General features: G+C 39.5%; 1 protein-coding gene across 7 annotated transcripts in view; it reads right to left on the bottom strand.

Moving 5' to 3' along the window:
* l(2)41Ab (lethal (2) 41Ab) overlaps positions 1 to 23,810 on the bottom strand; it is a 300,238-nt gene that overhangs the window by 84,388 nt on the left and 192,040 nt on the right. The window contains exon 4 of one of the 7 annotated variants that reach the window (XM_086838400.1): positions 3,373 to 3,526. The exons of the other annotated variants lie outside the window; for them this stretch is intronic. Coding sequence (XP_086694526.1) covers positions 3,495 to 3,526 — 32 coding nt within the window. The 3' untranslated portion in view covers positions 3,373 to 3,494. Of the gene's footprint in view, positions 1 to 3,372; positions 3,527 to 23,810 lie in introns of those variants that run through there. 7 annotated transcript variants of the gene reach the window in all.

Here is a 23,810-nt window from a genome sequence, read left to right as displayed (position 1 = left end):
ATTTGAGCACCAAATAGCACCAGGGATATTAAAATCTCCTAGAACTACCAACTGGTCTCTATCCAAAAGTCTACTGGAAACCATCTGAATAGCGGAAAGGTGATTCCAATAAATAGGAAGTTCCGACAGTGGAGGTATGTAGGAACAGGTAATAAAAATGGAGCTACCTTTCATAGACAGCTTCACACAGAGGAATTCAACATCGTTGCATTCCTCGAAGGTTAATAATTCTGACGTGAGTGAGGAGTCCACCGCTATAAGAACTCCACCCCCGCGTCTGATAGGGCGATCTAGCCGATATACTGTGAACACAGCTGAAAAAACTTCGGAGCTCAGAATCTCCGGCTTTAACCAGGTCTCTGTGAGCACAATAACCTGAGATGCAAACGAAAGGCTATCAGAATACAAGTTAGGAAGCTTACTACGTAAGCCTCTTGCATTCTGATAGGAAATACCTAAGGAGTAGGTTAGTTTTTTGGGTGGGGATTGGAAGACGTAGAAGGTGCAGTGGTAATTTCAGGCCTGGGAAGAGTTATTCCTACAGGCCGCTTTTTCTTTTTCTTCGCCTCGAATTCCTTAACAACTATGTACTCTGGCCAGAAGTTGGGAGAGCAAATAGTGTTAAAGAGCTCGTTAGCTCGTTTATTTTGAAAGATGAAATGTCCCTTGCGTAAGAAAATTTGAACTTTTCCACCTTTATCTTAATTTTTTCGGCTCTGGTTTTGCCTTGTATAAAGGCGAGAACATCATCCGATGTTTGGTCAGGGGAGAGCCGCGAGACAAAAATATGTCTCGTTGGTGGAACAGATATCGGATACCGAATCTTTCCTAGCGCTCGATCTCAGCACTCTTGGAATTAATGCTGAGGTCGAGGGCTGTGCCGTGGGAGGCTGTTGCTGAGAGCCTGTTGCGGGTAGTTGGGGTCCGTCTACATGCTGCCCACCAATAGAAGTTTTTTTGCGCCTAGGAGACTCATTTAATAGCGTAAGGCTATTAAATTGGGTGTCCAGCGCCAAGAACATATCAAGAGTTTTACGAAAACTCGTTAAAATGCCCTTAAAACCGCTTTTGGTTTGCCGCATGAAAGACGTCATTTCCCTTTCTACATCGCGACAGGCCTCACAACAGTAACGCAGGCCGATGTTTTTTTTACATTGTTCACCGTCCGAGCTGCAACACCAAAACACTTGGCGTGCATGATGTTGTCGCACAGCCAGCAGCCGATTGTAAGGTCACCTGCAGCAATTGCCTTTTTGCAGGTTTTAACGGAACAGACAATATTTGAGGACATTATAAAGACTTACCACTGTACTTTCAATTGAAAAAAATGAAGAAAGAAGCGAGAGCGAGAGCGAGAGAGCGGGAGAGCGTAATAGATTAGATAAGATAAGAAGTGCAGCGGCACAACTAAAGCGAGAGAGTTGGAGAGCGTGGGAGATAAATAGATGAAACGTTTAGCTGTTGCGACGGCGCAAACAAAAGCTAGACGAAGAAGGCACAAAAAGGAATTCAAAATATGCAAAAGCTAGCACTAGCAGCACAACTAAATTGGAGAATAAAACCAATTATATACACAAAATTAGGATAGCTGCATGCACACGCGAAGTGAACGGGAAGTTATAAACACAAATTAGAAAATTTAAGTTAACCCCGGTGGTTAGATTGAAACTTTAACACAAAACGAGAGCGCAAGAAAAAAAAAAAAAAAAAAAAAAAATTTAAAAATGGGTATGACATTGTAACCCTTCATTTTGGAATATTTTCCATTGTTGTGCTGCGATTTGTTGGTATCTTGCACATTTCGGACATTCGTTTAATATTTTCTTTAAAGAATATCTTAACCCAAATATCCATCATTTCCTTTGACTATACGTTTTCATTAAATTGATTCCTCCACGTAAAGTTGCATTATGGGCATTTTCAATAATCAATGAAGCATTGTACCCTTTTCATTGGATGTTTCACTTCATACCTGGCTTTGACATTCTATAATCTTCTGCCTACTCTGATAATTCTACCCTTATCAATAAATGGATGCAAACTCAAAATGTATAAATTAATTTTGATTTTCTTTTTGTTAAGCAAGTTTTTGAGCTTCGGACTAAATTGGAATTCCTGCTCCTTCTTTATAATTATTTGTTCATCAATTTTAATTTCTTTAACCGTTAAAAACCATGGGTTAGATATACTCTTTTTTTTCATATTGACAAATCTAACAATGTACAATATCACTCGTTTCAATTTTTATACCCTTGCAGGGTATTATAATTTCAGTCAGAAGTTTGCAACGCAGTGAAGGAGGCACCTCCGACTATATAAAGTATATATATTCTTGATCAGGATCAACAGCCGAGTCGATCTAGCCATGTCCGTCTGTCCGTCTGTCCGTCTGTCCGTCTGTCCGTTTCTACGCAAACTAGTCTCTCAGTTTTGAAGCTATCTGAATGAAACTTTGTAGTTAGCCTTCTATATACTCTCACTCGTATATATGTCGGAACGGGCCGGATCGGACGACTATATCATATAGCTGTCATAGGAATGATCGGAAAAGTTTGACAAAAAAAATTATAAAATTTTTAGTTTTCAACAGAATTTGATCAAATTTGAGATATAGCCATTTCATATTATTCTACAATTTTGTGTAAAATTTTATGAAAATCGGACGATTATATCATATAGCTCCCATAGGAACGATCGAGAAATTAATACAATTAAATTTATAACTTTTTCAGTTTTCAGCTGATTTTCATCAAATTTGAGGTATAGCCATTTTGTATTAGTCTTAAATTTTGTGTCAAATTTCATGAAAATCGGACGACTATATCATATAGGTGCCATACAAACGATCGTTTGATGTAGAGGAAAAATGCAAATCTGTGAATGTAAAACAGCAAATATAATATGTATAGGTGAATGAAATGAAAGCAAGTATTACTTCATTGTTTTTAACACAAATATATTGTATGGATTCCAATTCATAGAAGTTCTATCTGCAAGGGTATATAAACTTCGGTGTGCCGAAGTTAGCTTCCTTTCTTGTTTTGTTTCTTTCTCGGCATCTGGCTGATGCGGCCAATTTTCATTAGTTTCTTTTAACCAACTTTCAAAATATAGTAACTTGATCGAAGAAATTCCTCTTGAAGCCGCGTCAGCTGGATTATCTTCTGATCTAACATAATTGTCTGAACATCTTTGAATGTCATCAGTTTTTCGTTTAATAAATTTAAGTTTGCTTTGACCACTTCTAATCCAATCTAAAGTTATAGTGAAATTACTCCATCCATATATTTTAAATGAATCGTAATGAATTATTTTATATTATTTTGTATCAGTATCTTCTAAAATTTTTAATATTTACTCCTTATTCAAAATCCATTTTCCTAAATTCAGATTAACTGGCCTGATTTTGCTGGAAATTTCTTTTATAATATTTATAGCTTCTTCTATTGAACTGGCTCCTGTCATAAGATCGTCCATCTAAAAGTCGCTTCTAATTATTTTTCCGACTTTAAGCGGTTAATAAGATCTATGAGAGTAGACAAGGAGAGACGACAAGAGCTTTAATCGAGCGGACCATAGAAGGAACAATGGCAGGAAAAATGGGTATCTGAAGCAAAAGGAAGATGGAAAGCTAGGATGTTACCGAACCTGGTAGCATGCTTAGCCTGAAAGCACGGAGTGGTGTGTTTCTAAGTTACGATGCTGATAGGCTATGGCTATTTTGCCGCCTTTCTACACTCTATAGGAAAAAGCAATGACGCTAGATGTGTATATCGACAGCGCTGAGCACACCATCTTTTAATGCAAAAAAAAAAAAACAGGCCTGCACGTAACTTCCTGAAACAATTACAATTATCAACAAATTTTTAATTCTGTTGACTAAAAAATAGTATATTATAACAAAAATTATAAAAATAATATTAAATAAATGTAAAAATATTTAATAGGTTTAATTGCAAAAACACGAAAACATCGGGTGCATGCAGCACAAACCTTTTTTGCGACGGCATTCCTCCTCAACAAAAAAAAAAATGTCTTATATATAAACACAAAAATAAAATAAATTAAGGGCTTTCCAACCGCGGTGACGGGCCTAACACACCCGCAATCCCTAAGTACGTTTGAATCGCACACCGATGGCTCGGAAAGAGCATCTTGATGAAAAGATTACTGGACAACACCGAGACGATGGTCCATCCAAATCCTAACCGTAACAAGGACAAATCAGAGGCTGAAAATTTGACAACCCCCAATCGACGCAACAGACACCTCTACTTACACAGACTTTGACGAAAATACGAAAAAAGAGTAAAAAATCTTTAAACTGCTTGGACCTAGCCTTCTAGACTATTGCTATCGAAATCAGAAATATTTGACCTTGACTTGAAAAATTTTGCATTTGTCCATTCTCAATTCTAACTCTTTTTCTACTAGCCTCCCAAATACTTCTACTTCCACTTCTAAATGCTCTTCTAAACTTTTACTTACAACTAAAATATCGTCCAAATATATATATATAATTTCCTTCTTTTCTCTTATGTCCGAAAATATGTCATTAACAATTCTTTGGAATAATTGTGTGGCTATTTTAAGACCCATAGGCATCCGTAAACACCGATTACCTAAAAGGATAATGCTATCGGAAAATTATTTTTCGCCATAAATTTGTTCAACTTTCTTAAATCGATACAAAGTCTCAGTTCCCCCGACTTCTTCTTCACTAATACAATAGGAGAAACATACTCCAATTTACCAGATTGAATAATCCCATCTCTAATGTATTCCTCTTACATTTTTAACAATGCGTCCTTTTCACTGTATGACAGTCTCCTTAATGCACAGCTAAATAGTTTTGAGTTTTTTAACACAATGTTCATATTCGGAACTTTTGTTCGCTTGACTTGTACATATAGTGCTTTTCTAGTAACTTCATAAACGTTTTACGATTTATTATTATTTATTTTAATTTATACCTTTATTATAGTTTTTTTCCTCAAAGTCTTTTAAAATGTTTATGTCCATTATCTGCGTATCAAAACTTTTTCCCAACGCTCCTAATTCTTCACGTAAGCTATTTGTACTTAAAGTGTTTCCAAAAGCGATTGTACCTAACTTGTTTGCACTAAAAACTGTACCTAACCTATTTTCGCCTTACATTTAACCAAACCTTCTCCATCTCATCTTGTACCTAAAAAATTCACAACTAACTAAACTTTTTCAATATAAAATTGTACCTACAATATTCCCACCAAAGATTGTACCTAAACCTTTTTCCATCTAAACTTGTACTTAAACCTGTCCCATCTAAGCTTGTACCTAAAAATTTTCCATCTTAATTTGTACCCAAAACCTTTTCCATCTCAGCTTGTAATTAAACTATTCTCACAGAAACTTCGATCTAAACATTTTTCTCCTAAAGATCTTCCTAAATTCTCAAGTTGATTTTTCGAACTATTTTCCGATCTTATATTTTCAATCTATATATATAAAAATGCTCTGTTCGTGTCTACTTCCTTTATAGACTTGAAAAGTTCTGAACCGTATCGGTTGTTGATAGCTTATCTGCGTTTGCGAATATAACAGTTTTTTTTTCGCGTTTCCCCGTGCCCCTACTGCTGCGCCCTCTACAGGCAGCCAGCTGAATAGAAGCATTTCCTGTCAAACATCCCAAAAATATTGAAAGAAGAAATAAATTACAGATTACAATTTTATTATTTTGTTCAGTTTCAGTAAGAAACGAAGTCATGCCACCCAAGAAGTCGAGTTTGGGTCGTCGTACTCGCAATACAGAAGCAAAAAGACGTAAGATTACGAATATGACTGACGAAGGAAAACATTCCTCATTACATTGATTCTGGCTACGGTTCGAGCTAACAAAGACATAGCTTTAGCTCTTGCTTCATCTGGAATCGCTGCCTGAAATATTCTATATTTTGGCAAAATGTACGTATATTACAGTTGAAGACGAATATGCGTGTCCAGTTACAGAACTCAGCCGACATATTCTCACGACAACTATTAGACACGGGGAACGGAAAGCTGCCAGTCAATGAAACGTCGAGAAAAATAGTATTGCCCGAGAATTTCTGTAATTTAGTTACATCGAAGGAAGGACCTATCCAAAAAGTGTTCCCCGATATCCGAATAAATTATAGGAATCACGATTGGCTCAGTGGACGAGCGATTCTCGCTGCCAAGAACAAAGATGTCTACCAGCTCAATCATGTAATCCAATCCAGCATAGAAACTGACGGAATTACATATAAGTCGATAGATACCGTTGTGGAGGCAGAGGAAGCAGTTAATTACCCTACGGAATTTCAAAACTCACTTGATCTGCCTGGAATGCCACCACACATATTGAAATTAAAAATAGGTGTGCCGATTATCATGCTCCGGAATATGAATCAGCCGAAACTCTGCAAAGGTACGTGACTCGCAGTCAAGAAATTGATGAACAACGTAGTAGAAGCAACGAACATAACTGGTCCTTTCAAAGGTGAAGATGTCCTCATTCCTTGGATTCCTCTGATCCCGACTGATACACCGTTCCTGTTCAAGAGATTGCAGTTTCCCATTCGTTTAGCGTTCGCAATGACCATTAATAAAGCTCAAGGTCAATCTCTGGAGTTGTGTGGTCTAGATTTGGATGCAGATTGTTTTTCACACGGACAATTATATGTTGCGTGTTCCCGTGTCGGAAAACCAGATAGTCTTTATATTTACGCGGAGAATGGAGAAACGAAGAATATTGTATACCCACAAGTATTACAGAATTAAATGAATTTGAAAATTATTCTTTTTTGTTTGACTTATTTCTTATGCGTGCAACACAATATGCCACAGAGAAACGTGGCAGGGTACAGCTAGTATAATTATAAAAAGTGAATTATATAAAAGGTGACAGTACTTTTGTTTTTTTTTCGTCATTGGTTTTAATACCCTCTACCCTTTATTTTAAACCAAATCTTTATTTTTATAATATTTTTCCATATCTTTTCAATAAGCTTTTGTTTATTTCAAAATATGTCTCTTTCTACAGGCAGCCAGCTGAATAGAAGCATTTCCTGTCAAACATCCCAAAAATATTGAAAGAAGAAATAAATTACAGATTACAATTTTATTATTTTGTTCAGTTTCAGTAAGAAACGAAGTCATGCCACCCAAGAAGTCGAGTTTGGGTCGTCGTACTCGCAATACAGAAGCAAAAAGACGTAAGATTACGAATATGACTGACGAAGGAAAACATTCCTCATTACATTGATTCTGGCTACGGTTCGAGCTAACAAAGACATAGCTTTAGCTCTTGCTTCATCTGGAATCGCTGCCTGAAATATTCTATATTTTGGCAAAATGTACGTATATTACAGTTGAAGACGAATATGCGTGTCCAGTTACAGAACTCAGCCGACATATTCTCACGACAACTATTAGACACGGGGAACGGAAAGCTGCCAGTCAATGAAACGTCGAGAAAAATAGTATTGCCCGAGAATTTCTGTAATTTAGTTACATCGAAGGAAGGACCTATCCAAAAAGTGTTCCCCGATATCCGAATAAATTATAGGAATCACGATTGGCTCAGTGGACGAGCGATTCTCGCTGCCAAGAACAAAGATGTCTACCAGCTCAATCATGTAATCCAATCCAGCATAGAAACTGACGGAATTACATATAAGTCGATAGATACCGTTGTGGAGGCAGAGGAAGCAGTTAATTACCCTACGGAATTTCAAAACTCACTTGATCTGCCTGGAATGCCACCACACATATTGAAATTAAAAATAGGTGTGCCGATTATCATGCTCCGGAATATGAATCAGCCGAAACTCTGCAAAGGTACGTGACTCGCAGTCAAGAAATTGATGAACAACGTAGTAGAAGCAACGAACATAACTGGTCCTTTCAAAGGTGAAGATGTCCTCATTCCTTGGATTCCTCTGATCCCGACTGATACACCGTTCCTGTTCAAGAGATTGCAGTTTCCCATTCGTTTAGCGTTCGCAATGACCATTAATAAAGCTCAAGGTCAATCTCTGGAGTTGTGTGGTCTAGATTTGGATGCAGATTGTTTTTCACACGGACAATTATATGTTGCGTGTTCCCGTGTCGGAAAACCAGATAGTCTTTATATTTACGCGGAGAATGGAGAAACGAAGAATATTGTATACCCACAAGTATTACAGAATTAAATGAATTTGAAAATTATTCTTTTTTGTTTGACTTATTTCTTATGCGTGCAACACAATATGCCACAGAGAAACGTGGCAGGGTACAGCTAGTATAATTATAAAAAGTGAATTATAAAAAAGGTGAAAGTACTTTTGATTTTTTTTCGTCATTGGTTTTAATACCCTCTACCCTTTATTTTAAACCAAATCTTTATTTTTATAATATTTTTCCATATCTTTTCAATAAGCTTTTGTTTATTTCAAAATATGTCTCTTTCTACAGGCAGCCAGCTGAATAGAAGCATTTCCTGTCAAACATCCCAAAAATATTGAAAGAAGAAATAAATTACAGATTACAATTTTATTATTTTGTTCAGTTTCAGTAAGAAACGAAGTCATGCCACCCAAGAAGTCGAGTTTGGGTCGTCGTACTCGCAATACAGAAGCAAAAAGACGTAAGATTACGAATATGACTGACGAAGGAAAACATTCCTCATTACATTGATTCTGGCTACGGTTCGAGCTAACAAAGACATAGCTTAAGCTCTTGCTTCATCTGGAATCGCTGCCTGAAATATTCTATATTTTGGCAAAATGTACGTATATTACAGTTGAAGACGAATATGCGTGTCCAGTTACAGAACTCAGCCGACATATTCTCACGACAACTATTAGACACGGGGAACGGAAAGCTGCCAGTCAATGAAACGTCGAGAAAAATAGTATTGCCCGAGAATTTCTGTAATTCAGTTACATCGAAGGAAGGACCTATCCAAAAAGTGTTCCCCGATATCCGAATAAATTATAGGAATCACGATTGGCTCAGTGGACGAGCGATTCTCGCTGCCAAGAACAAAGATGTCTACCAGCTCAATCATGTAATCCAATCCAGCATAGAAACTGACGGAATTACATATAAGTCGATAGATACCGTTGTGGAGGCAGAGGAAGCAGTTAATTACCCTACGGAATTTCAAAACTCACTTGATCTGCCTGGAATGTCACCACACATATTGAAATTAAAAATAGGTGTGCCGATTATCATGCTCCGGAATATGAATCAGCCGAAACTCTGCAAAGGTACGTGACTCGCAGTCAAGAAATTGATGAACAACGTAGTAGAAGCAACGAACATAACTGGTCCTTTCAAAGGTGAAGATGTCCTCATTCCTTGGATTCCTCTGATCCCGACTGATACACCGTTCCTGTTCAAGAGATTGCAGTTTCCCATTCGTTTAGCGTTCGCAATGACCATTAATAAAGCTCAAGGTCAATCTCTGGAGTTGTGTGGTCTAGATTTGGATGCAGATTGTTTTTCACACGGACAATTATATGTTGCGTGTTCCCGTGTCGGAAAACCAGATAGTCTTTATATTTACGCGGAGAATGGAGAAACGAAGAATATTGTATACCCACAAGTATTACAGAATTAAATGAATTTGAAAATTATTCTTTTTTGTTTGACTTATTTCTTATGCGTGCAACACAATATGCCACAGAGAAACGTGGCAGGGTACAGCTAGTATAATTATAAAAAGTGAATTATAAAAAAGGTGAAAGTACTTTTTTTTTTTCGTCATTGGTTTTAATACCCTCTACCCTTTATTTTAAACCAAATCTTTATTTTTATAATATTTTTCCATATCTTTTCAATAAGCTTTTGTTTATTTCAAAATATGTCTCTTTCTGAGACTCTAACTTAATGTTTTGTTGTAGCAATGAAGGCTTTATGATCGAAACTGGGCTTCCCGAATCTATTTGGCACTCTGTAATAATAGGCTGGTAAGAATTTTTTAAACAAAAAATCTTAAATACTTTTACATATTTGTTTTTCACCTTCTTCTTATTCTGAGGACATACAGCAATCTGCGCCGTGGCCATAGCACGAAACTGGCTCTAGTTCTGGTAATTGAAAGAACGCGTTTGGCAACTTGATGTCCGTTTGCATCAGCATGCAGCCAACCTCCTATAAATTTGCTGATCAGCCTTCGTCTGCGGCGTTGCCACGCTGTATATTCTGAAAGCTTCTGTTAGGTTGCCCACTTCGTTGCTCGCCATTCTCGTCAACTATACCGCATTGCTGTCCTGCATTCTCGGAACTATACCAAAGTCAAGCATTTTCGCGTCTAATATTCCCGCTGTCTTCGTTGCTTCGGTTGCCGATTTTCCGCGCCTTAACGATTTCCTCGCGCTATTCTTCAAGGGTTTTTCCTTTCCGACCTCTAGCCACTTCCGCTACATCCGGGAGTAACCCTAACTATTCCATTTCAACGCAATCTTTCGGAGCACTACCTCGAATTTCTATCGGAACCTTAGCAAGCCTTGGGAACAGCTCCACTTTTGTCCCCTTCGTGGGCAAGTTCAGCAGATCCAATCACATTTTCAACTGCTCCCACGTTATTTCTGCTCTGTTCAAGTTAATTTCTTTACTTCAGTTTTTCAATTAGAGCAACAAATTTTTCTTCCGATTCCCACTTCTGCGACCATCTCTTAGTTTCAAATACTTCACTTCATTTATTGTTTTAATCTTTTATACTGTTTCACACTTAGTTCTTATCTCTTCATAGTTCTTAATTTTTATACGTCTTCTCTCGTTCAGTTTTTCTCAGAAAGCTGATCTCTGCTACCTCAAATCAAAACCTATTTTACATGAGAGTCGCTCTCTCATGCTCTCTCAAGAGAGAGCGTAACGATTAGTTCGAGTGACCAGAGCATACTTATATTAACAGGCCTGCTACAAACGTAATGTTTGGCAGTAACAGTGTAAAGATATTCGTAATATTCTGTTCTTTCTGACAATTAAGGTATGTTAAATACACCGACATGTGAGCTTATATATTAAATGTATGTATAATGAATTTTTTTTGTGATGGAGTGGGCGGCTCTAATTGTTACACGGGAACTATTTTGGGGTATACGCGGATCTTTATAGGTTGAATTGTGAAATATGAGAAAGACTACTACATGAGACTAACTACATGAGACTAAAACCTAGCTTGGGCGAGCGGATTTAAAGCTCTTAGGACTGATTGAAAAGGGAGAGAAAGCCTGCGAGACATTTCGAGGCTGGTAGCGGCATCACACTGCCTATCGAAAATAAGCGCCCTTTCGGCGTGAACGCTTCGTAATGCGAGTGTCAACTTAGGAAGTTCCGTACACTTCGAGCTCCTTAAGGCAATTGTGGATGGTATCTTGTAGCTTCTTGAAGGCTGCCGAAGATTCGAGAACGATGCATTGCTTATTCAATCATTTTTTCAATTGACTGTTCACCAGAAATCGTTTGTTTTCAAAATGCTCAGTTAGGCTTTCCCATGCTGAGCGGAAACCATCGTTGGTGAGTGGCGAATTGGAAACTATGGAATGAGCTTCACCACTGGTCTTGGCATTTACATAAAGCTACTTTTATACAGGTGTAAGCGCAGGATTGTCTATAAATTATATTTAACAAGAAAGGAAGCTAACTTCGGCACGCCGAAGTTTATATACCCTTGTAGATAGAACTTCAATGAATAGGAATCAATACAATATAAATTATATATATTTGTGTTAAAAAAAAACAATGAAGTAATACCTGCTCTCATTTCATTCACCTATACATATTATATTTGCAGTTTTACATTCACTTATTTGCATTTTTCCTCCACATCAAACGATCGTTTGTATGGCACCTATATGATATAGTTGTCCGATTTTCATGAAATTTGCCACAAAATTTAAGACTTATATAAAATGGCTATACCTCAAATTTGATGAAAATCAGCTGAAAACTCAAAAAGTTATAAATTTAATTGTATTAATTTCTCGATCGTTTCTATGGGAGCTATATGATATAGTAGTCCGATTTTTATAAAATTTTGTACAAAATTGAAGAGTATAGTAAAATGGCTATATCTCAAATTTGATTAATTCTGTTGAAAACTGAAATTGTTAAAAATTTTTTTTGTAAAAATTTTCCGATCATTCCTATGGCAGCTATATGATATAGTCGTCCGATCCGGCCCGTTCCGACATATATACGTGTGAGAGTATATACAAGGCTAACTACAAAGTTTCATTCAGATAGCTTCAAAACTGAGAGACTAGTTTGCGTAGAAACGGACAGACGGACGGACGGACAGACGGTCAGACGGACAGACGGACAGACGGACATGGCTAGATCGACTCGGCTGTTGATCCTGATCAAGAATATATATACTTTATATAGTCGGAGGTGCCTCCTTCACTGCGTTGCAAACTTCTGACTGAAATTATAATACCCTGCAAGGGTATAAATATATATATAAATATGTAACCCGACGCTGTCCGTCGCCGCTGTCCGTGATGGCTAAGGGGTTACAATCACCTTGCCACCGTGGCTAGTTTCGATCAAGGAGGTGATGACGTAATTGCCACCGTGGTTTGATGTTATTATGTATGAGCCGGGCGGTCGCCACGGGCTCTCTGCTCTCCTGGTTTAGGATGACTATGTAGGGAGTAACTGACTCCGTTGCTAACGGCCCTTAAGGCACGATAACCAATTTCAATTTATATAATAAACTTTGACGGCCAATGCCGGAGTTTTATATTCAAGCCAATGCTTTTTATTGAATATCCAAATTAAAACTGAAAACATATATAAGTTTACGTAAGCCATGCACGGCCGACAAGCCGACAGCTCGTGCTGAAAAGTGCTGACCCTAAGATGTTTATGCTGATTTTGCAACTATACATCTCTATACATAACAACTCTCCCCTTAGGAATATGACCGTCCTCGGTCATCTGGAATTTTTCCACAGCTTGTTGGATCTCACGTGCGTCTCGTCTCCTTCTCAGCATCATGATGAGCAGGAAAGAGCAGCTGATGAGCAGACTGGCTCCCACGCCGACCGCGAACGAGGTTTCGGTAGTTCCAGCCGATTTCACTTCCTCCTTAAGCCCTTGGATGACCTCCAAGTTTTGGTTATTCATCCTTTGGAGAAGTGGCATGCTTAGTGTGGGATCGTGGCCGATGATGCTGAGTAACGAAGATGCCGAGTAACGGAGATGCCGCGATGCCCGGAGATTTTCTTATGGTTTCTCGTTGGTTTGAGTATTGCGTTGATAAAAGCCACTCGCTCGAACGTGATGAGGTGTGAGCCGATGGTGGTTATTTCCGGGCCGTCGTCAGTGCTGACTTTAGCTGGGTACTCGTTGATTATTATAACTCCGTCATCTATTAACATGATGGGGCTTAGGTGGCTGGCATGTGTCTCGCATAATGCGGTACTCCCCGCGTGTAGGCCTCGAGCACAAGTATCATGTGCCGCCAGCTTAAAAAACGATGCGTAAGTTCTTGGTACGCACTCTGTGACTGCTAAAACATCATTATTGCATTCGGCTACGGTGTTCTCCTTCAACTGCAGGATGGTATGTTGGTGCGATACAGGGAAGATTGTAACCTTTTTACAAATTGTCATAATCTTAGGGTATGCGATTAGCACATGGACTATACTATCGGACTGAAGGACTCTAATGTTAGACGCCTCTAGTAGGCTAATGATGGGGACTTCTATAATCTTGATTAAAAATTGCTGAGTTTATGATGTTAGGTTTTGCAAGCGTGACTGTAAGCATTACGTTTTGGATCTCGGTTATTAATATTCTATTTTTTGCCAAAAGTACCTCGTACAGGTGAGAAGTCAACTATCATTGTTTTGTTTTGCCTTGATAATTTTATTAACGGCCTCTGGTAATTCATTAATTTTATTCTGCGTCTGCGTATTTATCATAGCCTGCCGGTTGTTTGACTCAATTAAACGTGCCTCGGACATTTTTAGCATATCGAAATCGGCCGCATCGGGTGTGCCCGCAATCACTTTGAGTGCGGTGCCTAGAAGGCCTAAGCTCCTGGCCATTCTGTGGTGTACTTTTAAAACAGACAATAAACCTCTAACATGTTCGGTATCGACGTCTAACAATTTTTTAATATGAGACTGTGGGAATAAAGCGGACAACCTAGTAGTTTCTTCTACTCTAACTGAAAGTTCGGACAAATTACTTGAATGTCGAAGCAAGTTTCTATGTTCCCATACCAACGCAATTCCGTCCGTAATTGGGATATACTGAGCATGCGAATAATCCGTCACACTTGCGTTAACTATAGTTAACGTAATCAATAAAATTCCCGCGACCGTGTATAAAGGCGAAATGTTAAGTCTACTGTGTATAAAGTGGAGTAAGTATGCTAAGGTGTAGTGTGTATGAAAATAAAGTAAAAAAGTTCAAAAAGTTGAGGGGTATATTTATCTAAGGTTGTCCATGTGGACCACCCTCCCTCTAATAAGGAGAGACGTTCCCATGTCTGCTTGTACACGCTCTTCTGTGTACAGTGCGGTTAGTTTATTTCCTAACCTTTTGTTATTTTTGAGATATTCTTTTTCTCCTACCTCAAAAATTCTGTTTTGTATACATAGTAGGGTTGCACCAATCTAGATTGGCCAGTTGTGCCTTTTCAATAATACTTAATTTCTGTTCGGCATTGCCTGAGTGCAAGGCCTGCTTGGGTGGCAGCCTTGTCACTGAATGTATCGTTTTGTTATATTCTGCCGTGGCTCTCATAATAAGCTCAACGGTATCGTCAATCTTTTGGTCGATTCTCATGCACCTAGCTATTTCAGTTAGGGTACTGTGGAATAGCTCCACTTGCCCGTTTCAGCTGCTTTGTAGAGGGGGAGCATTCACAATGTCAATGTAGAGTATATGGGTATATGCAGCATTTCGCCAGCATATGAGGGGGTTGGTGTGATACCTAACTCTTGCTCCTTGGGCTGTCTATTGTACTTCCCCTTGGTGCATGTCTTGCAGTTAAGAACCACTTCGTTGGAGAGGTTTGACATATTTGGAAAGTAGTAGTCCTGAAGAACTTGTTTAACATTTTCTGGGCTGCCCTATGAGCGCGGTTGTGTTCGCAGATAATTACTTCTTTTTGTTCATTTGCACTCGTGATGTCATTCACAACTTTTTTGCAATGCCAGAACTTGTTTGCCGGGAATTCGGTCACCAGGGCATGTTGGATGCATGCTAATACGGGGAGGTCGCAGTAAATGGCGTTAACAACATCTACGTTTACTATCTCTTTGACTAATCCGAACAGTCCTTATCATTGAATTGGATTATGTGTCGGTTTTTGGTCCCGAAAACTATGAAGTATCGTGTTTTGTCGCGACAGAGCGTCGGCTACAAAATTTTCCTTTCCGGGCTTGTAGAATACTTTGGCGTTATGTTCTTCGATGAAAGCTTTCCATCGTTTAATTTTGGCAATTGTATTTCGCTCGGATATGGCGAAAGTTAGAGGTTGATGGTCCGTAAAAATCCGGATCTCTTTTGTGCCATATAGGTAATTTTGTAATTTTCCTATAGCCCAAACAATTGCCAATAATTCTCTTTTGTTGGTTGCGTAATTGAGCTCGCAGTCTTTCAACGTGCGAGATATCATTGTGATTGCCCTGCCTTTCGCTTGCTGAGGTATCGGTGGTCAAATCAAATGGAAGTGTGAAGTCTGGATACGTTAGTATCACATCTTCTGATGACAAAATGTCTTGCAGGCGCTCGAACGCTCTGCGTTAGGTCTCATAAAATTCAATAGCGACCTTTTTTGACATGTGTTTGTTCACAGTGCCATTCTCTCCCTTAAGTATGGAGCTATGGTAGCGCAGTCCTTGACAAATCAAATTAAGCTGACTCAAGAAGTCAGCACTTTCCACATCACCATGTATAATGTTAAAAATAAAGGTTATTCCTAGCATCGTTCTACGATTGGCTTAGGACGGCAAGTTTATTAATAGGAGTCTACTAGAGTAGGACGGTAATCTTTGGTTTGCATCCCAATTTAAGCCGCGTAGAGCGAAAAGCAAAAAGATCTTTTGAACCGACTCAATGCGTTTACTATGGACGCCGTACTGAGGGCTCCAAACGCAGCATCCATATTCTGAGATAGGACGAGCTAAAGTATATAAGGATTTAGTAACATAGGGGTCATTGAATTCCATCGACCACCGTTTAATAAATCCAAGCACACCCCTGGCTCTATTCACCATAGACGAAATAAGATCAATAAAGTCAAGTTTTGGGTCCAAGCGGATGCCCAAATCATCAACAGAATTAATTATTTCCAAAGAGCAGCAGTTCAGCGTGTAAGTAACAAGCTTAGGAACGACACGAGAGAGTGTCATTAGCTCGTCATTTCGAGCCATTTAAGTTTCATAAGTTTACACGGGACCAAGTTTGAAAATTATTGAGATCTGTTTGTAAATCCGACTGGCAGGCAACGTCATTGTATTGCATGCAAAGCTTTACTTCATCCGCGTACATAAGCACTCTGGAGTTAGTCAAGACTTTGGACAGGTCGTTTATAAATAATGTAAATAATAAGCAAAGATGTTTTATCTGCGTAGGAGCAGTCTAATCTAGCTAATATGACTTTAAAATTAAGCACTGTATTAGGCGAAACTAGCAGCGCTCGCGCTGGTCCCTTAATTTTATTTCTAATAATTGTAACGGCTTGTGATGCGCTGAACTGTCCTGATAAGGTTCGAATAATTCCTAGGCATCGGTGGCGGATTGCCTCCATGCTACGTACTCATCTTGAACACCAGTAAAATCTGGAATTGACTTTAATATGTGTAATGGTATATCGCACCGTTGTGCTCTCGGGTTTGAAGCTACACTTCGGTAAGATTCTACCTCTGACGCTTCTACACGCAAACTCTCAAGCTGTTTATTAACGGCTTTGAGATTCATTTGTTGATTAGTTAATGCGACCTGAATTAGCGCCTCTATTTGTGCCGAGTTCATTGATTCTGTGTTAACTTGTTGTGACCGTGCTGGTCGATTGCTACGGGACTCTTGGCTTAATTCTTCCTCACTATCCCTATTCCCTGTATGGGCTTGGAAAACTCATAAGGCCACTAATAGGTTGACACAAATTATTGGGAGGCCGAATGTTTTTTTTTTTTTTTTTTTTTTTTTTTTTTTTTAATTTAGCAAATTTAATTTTGTATATTATAATTTTTTATTAAAAACCGGGTGCTGCCGTCCAAAAAAATTTTTTTATTGCTATTTTTAAACTGTATATTTAAAAAAATTCTCATTTATTTATATTTTTTTGTAAAATAATTTGTAGTGATTTTTTCCCTGTGTGTTTGTTTGAAGTTTCACTGTATTGGTATTGATAAGCCCACTTACATATTTTTGTGTCGTGGATTCGTGTTGGAGTTGGGCGCCAATTATATTTAAATATGTAACCCGACGCTGTTCCTCGCCGCTGCCCGTGATGGGTAAGGGGTTACTATCACTTTGCCACCGTGGCTAGTTCCGATCAAGGGTGTGATGACGGTCAATGCCGGAGTTTTATATTCAAGCCAATGCTTTTTATTGAATATCCAAACTAAAACTGAAAACATATATGAGTTTACGTAAGCTATGCGCGACCGGCAAGCTGACCGCTCGTGCAGCAAAGTGCTGACACTAGCAAAATCAACATAACTCACCATACCATGCACCAATAAGAACCAGGCACGGTCCCTAATGATGTTTATGCTGATTTTGCAACTAAACACTAGGGTGATTTAATAATCACCCAAGATCTGTATCGACTTATGATTAGCCTTAACCGTGTTAACATATCGACTTATAATTACTCCTTAACAGTGTTAACATACATGCGACATAGTGCATCAGTGGAAAACACATGTGGCCAATCTGCAACAGGGGTTCCTTTTTTTCGACTTTGGAATTTCTTTGTTGATTGATTTTAAGTGTAATACTTGGACATTTCAACGTACATCAGTGTCGCTACGAATTTATCTGTTCTACATATTGCAAAGAAGCTAGTCAATGTTTTCGATGGTGGTCTCGCAGCTCAATATGCCGCTTTAGCCTCAGAGAAGTAAACTATTGCGTCTTAACTGTGGGATATCTTTCATAAATTTGAAATGACAGTAATCGCCACAGTTTTTTATTAGTAATGACGTATCTGCCCATTTGGAATTTGCTGATTTCGTCATGTCGCTGCCTTTTGTGACGTACTTGCACAAATATTAGATTGATTTGACCGAACGACAACTCTCAACGTTTGCAAGTATTCCGAAAATTCGTGATAGCAGCGGGCAATATGGTACAATGAATTCACTTCCTATCTCAATCTATTGATTGTGAACTTTAATTTTGATAGTTCAACCATTTTCTTCTTTAGAACGCCGACGATAAAAAGGGTATCCATCGTTCCTGTGACAGTTTCAGCAACTAACGGTCGCGGAAATCGTTTTGTGCACTTTCAATTAGCCATGCAAGGCGATAATGAATTTCATGAACGGTCAAAGCACCATCTGTGTCGTCACAGTGTCGTATAGATGGGGATCAGTGACTAGGTCAGGAGTTTCAGCTTAAATGATGTCATCCCCTTCATTTGAATAATATTGGTTCAGCAACCAACTTAAGATATGTGCATGCGGTAGTCCACGTTTTTTCCCTTCCACCGAGTACATACAACAACGTGTGTCAACAAAAACTCGATACTTAGTAAGCACATACATCATAACCTTGAGTTTTTGCATGTGGGGTGGGCTTCCGATATAAGATGATGAGAGAATCATCAGACGTCCAATATTCTTAACATCACTATCTGAATGAATAGCATCACGTAAGTGTATAAGTTAACTAAGTTAACCGGGCAACGGCAATGACCGATCGTCCGAAAGCTCGCGCCGGCCAAATTGCTGACCCGGTGTCTGGCCGGAAGCTCAAGCATAGCCGGCAAGCACTGCCCATTGGAGTGGCTGCTATGACTTTCACTTTTGTTAGCTTTTAAGTTCAATTTTGATTTTATACTTGATTAATAAAGAGCCATCGCTCCCAGACCTAACTCCGACAATCCGTCGTTAAACCCTTATTATTACAAATTTGTCTGAGTACCTAGGCCAGCAGATAAAGGAGGACAGTTATCCTTTCAACATAATCTTCCTAATTCGATATTCTACGGCCAGCCGGCTAGAAGACATCAACGGACCTGTCGTTCGCCCCCAGCATTAGATCTTCAACTGCGAGGAACGACCCGTGGGCGAATATAAGTTGCCGACGGCAATCCATCGTTTTGTCCATCGCATAAACATTTTATTAATTGGCGCCCAACTTTAAAAAGAACCCAGTAAAACAAATTGGGGAAACATGTAAGTGAGCACCTCAGTTCCCATATAAATCGCTGTCTGCAGCTCCGCTTCCATAATTTTGTTTTAACTTTTTATAAAAGAAAGATTATTTTATTCACGATTTAAATTGTGGAATTTTATGCTTGGCAAGGCAGCAGCTCGGTTCGACGAGCTCACATACATTGTTGCTAAGGCGGCGGCTCCGTGCTCCGTTGCCATGACAACTGCCTTCATTAGCAAAATAGCTTGAGCACGCATTTCTTTACCAGGGCGATTTATCTTGGCCACATATGAGATCTCCATTACAACAGTATAAAAAAAAAACAAACCATACGCTAGTGACTCAGAGTCTGATAGTGAAGGGCCCCGCGTACTTCCACCGCCAATATGGGCACCCGCTAACCCCTCAGTAGGAATTCTGGATCCAAACCAGCTTAATGCTGTAAGTCAGTCCGTAGTTAACCATGCCCTTGTGAACAGGGTCAGTAAGGAAGAGGAAATGCGCCAAGCCATACAGCAGTTGGCCGCTCAAGTGGCAGCGTTGCAAGTCGCACCTGCACAGGCAGAGGCTACAAAAATCAAAGTTTACGAATTTACGGGGGCACAGGAAACATATGTCTCTTGGCGGCAGTAGCCGGATATTATATATTTTGGAAATATGTTGATAGCTCACGTCATTATCAGGAGGTAGTCATAATTAGGAGTAAGATTAGAGGCCCTAACGATACGGTGCTATCCTCGTTTGGCACAATATTGAATTTCGATGCGATCATAGACCGCCTCGATTTCATATACAGTGACAAGCGACAGATTCACGTCATCGAGCAGGAGATGGGCACCCTCAGACAGGGAAGCCTTACACTCCTACAATACTATGACGAGGTTGAGAAAAAACTCACCTTGCTCTCGAAGAAGCCAACTATGTCGTACGAAGCATCGCCGATGTCCTTTTCTTGGCAAAGCCGAAAGACATGCCAACAGAGGTGGAATCAAACCACGAAAGATACACTTTTGCAACATCGTTTGTAAAGAGCCTGAAGTATAGGGATAGGAAGGAAATTCCAAAGGCGCAAGATCGCCAACAAACTTCCTATCAAGGGCACCCCCAAGTAAGTGCGGGGAATAACCCCCACTTCACTAAACAACACAAGGCTCAGGTGCACTCCTCTCCGCACAATGGCAGGCGTCGTAAGAACATGCCAGAGCCCACGGAGGTTGACCCTTCAATGTCAAGCCATCTCAAGCGCCGGCCTACCAAAATAGGAAGCCGGGCGGGTTCGTTCGATCCGGCTCGCACAAGAGGCAAAAGGTTAACCACATCGCACAGGGAGCAGGCGAGATTGAAGAAACATACACCGCCGCAGCGTCAAGCGCGGCCCAGGAAATCAATGACGATGCTATTTATAATTAATATTCGGACACTATTATTTTTTTAGGGAAAAATCCCTGCTACCCGTCATCAGACGAAGAAGCTTTTGGTAGACACGGGCGCAGAAAAAATTTCATCCGCCCATACAAGGGATTGAAAGGCGTCCGACCGGTAAAATCATCATTCGCGATACATTCTATCCATGGCGCCACCACCATCACTAAGAAGTGCTTTGTCCCTCTATTCAACTTGAAGGCCACGTTCTTCGCATTACCAGATTTGTCCTCCTTCGATGCCATAATTGGCCTTGATCTGTTAAAACAGGCAGGGGGATCGCTTTGTCTAGCTTCCGGCCACCTCAAATGGGGCTCCGAAGTAGAAAAGTTAGAATTCCAATCGTGCCCCGACGTCAATTTTACCAACATTGATTGCTCGGACGCCCCGCCTCCAGCTAGAGAGGCCTTTATCAAAATGCTTGGCGAACAAAAAAAGCCTTTGCGTAGCTCTAATTGGAGGCCCCAGCAATGGGCCTCACCACTGTAACCTACCTACCTACATAATTCAATTGTCCCTAAACCCAAGTGGCCGAAGTAAGAAACGATCACTAGTGCTAGAGTCGACATAATTGTAACACGAACGGCCGGCATGGGCATATACCTCGCGCTACCGCTTAAGAAAGCATAGCCGTTAAAAAGAATAAAGTCAATCAGAAACGATATATTCGTTGGAGCGGCACCATTGCTGCTCTCACAAAAATAAAGAAGTAAAAGCCATCTTTGAAATTACTTTATGGCGACCGTGCCAGAGATATCTGTCGAAAATTTGAAAAATTCAACAGAAAAGGAGTCAGAAGATTGAAAAATGGAACTTACTAATGGAACAAATAAATCTGAGTGAGTAGAGATGGAGCCATGGCAAAAAGAGGGGGCGTCAAGAATGAAATTAATAAAAGAATAGCGCACAATAAGTGGCTATTATTTACAAATCAGCCGCCAACACCCGAGGGCAACAGCCCAAAAACTGCAAGAAGAACTTGATTTCCTTAAATAAAGTCTCGTAAAAATAAAGACCAAGGCTCCAGATCACTCAGTAATTAAACGAATTAAAAAAAAAATAAAACACCTCCAATTCCAAAACAGCTGCAAAGTAATGCAATAAGTAAATTTTCCGATGAAACAGATATAATTATAAATAAAAAATTACAATAGTAGAATTTAAGTCAGCGGACTCTACTGCAAACGTTATTAATAAAGTAGAGTCAACCAAACACAAGCAAAATTAAGAAAAAAAATTTGTCTTTTCTCTTATCAACTCTTAAAATTTAAGAAAATGGAATAAAATAGAAATAAATAAATACAAAAAAAAGAAAATATTAAATAAGGTTTGACTACACTAAAGGCGATTAGAAAGACATATGATAGGTTCCCTTGTTTTAAAGAAAGATTTCTGCAATTAGTGTCAGCGATTTCAGTATTCATGTCCATAATATAATAGAATAGAATGAATTATATAAGCAAATAAATAACATAAAAATTGCCTTTCACAAATCGTATAAGTTACTTACTTACTTGGTAAATTCATCTTTCCAAGTGAACGGACGTGTTTTTTTCTTGCGCTCTCGTTTTGTGTTACAGTTTGAAAATAACCACCGTTGTTAACTTAAATTTTCTATTTGGTGTTAATAACTTCCCGTTCATTTCTCGTGTGCATGCAGCTACTCTAATTGGTGTTTATAATTGGTTTTATTTCCCAATTTAGTGTGCTGCTAGTGCTAGCTTTTGCATATTTTGCATTTCCATTTTGTGCCTTTTTCGTTTAGCTTTTGTTTGCGCCGTCGCAACAGCTAAACGTTTTTGCTATCTATTTATCTCCCACGCTCTCCCACTCGCTCGCTTTCACTGTGCCGCTGCAATTTTTATCTACTCTGAGCTACCACGCTCTATCGCTCTCTCGCTCTCGCTGTGACAGTTCATTTACTATCTTCATAGCTTTGTTGATTTTATCTCTTTTTTTCGAGAACAAGTACAGTGGTAAATCCTTATAATGTCCGTAAATATTGTCTGTTTCGCCAAAACCTCCAAGAAGGCTATTTCTGCAGCTGACCTTACAATCGGCTGCTGGCTGTCCGACAACATCATGCACGCCAAGTGTTTTGGTGTTGCAGCTCGGACGGTGAACAATGTAAAAAAAACATCGGCCTGCGTTACTGCTGTGACGCCGGTCGCGATGTAGAAAGTGAAATAATGTCTTTCATGCAGCAAACCAAAAACTGTTTTAAGGTCATTTTAATGAGTTTTCGTAAAACTCTTGATATGTTCTTGGCGCTGGACACCCAATTTAATAGCCTTACGCTATTAAATGAGTCTCCTAGGCGCAAAAAACTGCTATTGGAGGGCAGCATGTAGACGGACCCCAACTACCTGCAACGGGCTCTCAGCAGCAGCCTCCCTCGGTACAGCCCTCGACCTCAGCATTAATTCCAAGAGTGCTGAGATCGAGCGCTAGAAAAGATTCGGTACCCGAATGTGCAGCGGGAGTGGCCGTACCGCCGTTGATTTCTGTTTTGTCCCCTGGGGGGTCGCAAATATTGACCCCTCAAAGTCCCGTGTTTAATGATATATCTGTCCAGGGTATTAGGCCCGAAATACCGGCCGACAATGGCACGGCAGATAACCAATCTGCCTTGCCAAAAGCCCTTATAGCGGTTCCACCGACGAGACATATTTTTGTTTCGCGGCTCTCCCCTGATCAAACATCGGAAGATGTTCTCGCCTTTATAAAAGGCAACACCAGAGATAAGATAAAGGTGAAAAAGTTTAAATTTTCTTACGCTAGGGACATTTCATCCTTCAAAATAAATGTCCCTAACGAGCTCTTTAACACTATTTGCTCTCCCAACTTCTGGCCAGAGTACATCGTTGTTAAGGAGTTCGGGGCGAAGAAAAAGAAAAAGCGGCCTGTAGGAATAACTCTTTCCAGGCCTGATCATACCACTGCGCCTTCTACGTCTCCCAATCCCGACCCTAAAAACTAACCTACTCCCTAGGTATTTCCTATCAGAATGCAAGAGGCTTACGTAGTAAGCTTCATAACTTGTATTCTGATAG

This window comes from Drosophila serrata, unplaced genomic scaffold (genome assembly GCF_035046125.1).
Source record: "Drosophila serrata isolate PLE 108 unplaced genomic scaffold, ASM3504612v1 contig_69, whole genome shotgun sequence".
Classification (NCBI taxonomy): Eukaryota; Metazoa; Arthropoda; class Insecta; order Diptera; family Drosophilidae; genus Drosophila; species Drosophila serrata.
Note: the sequence above shows the minus strand (reverse complement) of the source record. Positions and strands in the feature narration are given on the sequence as shown.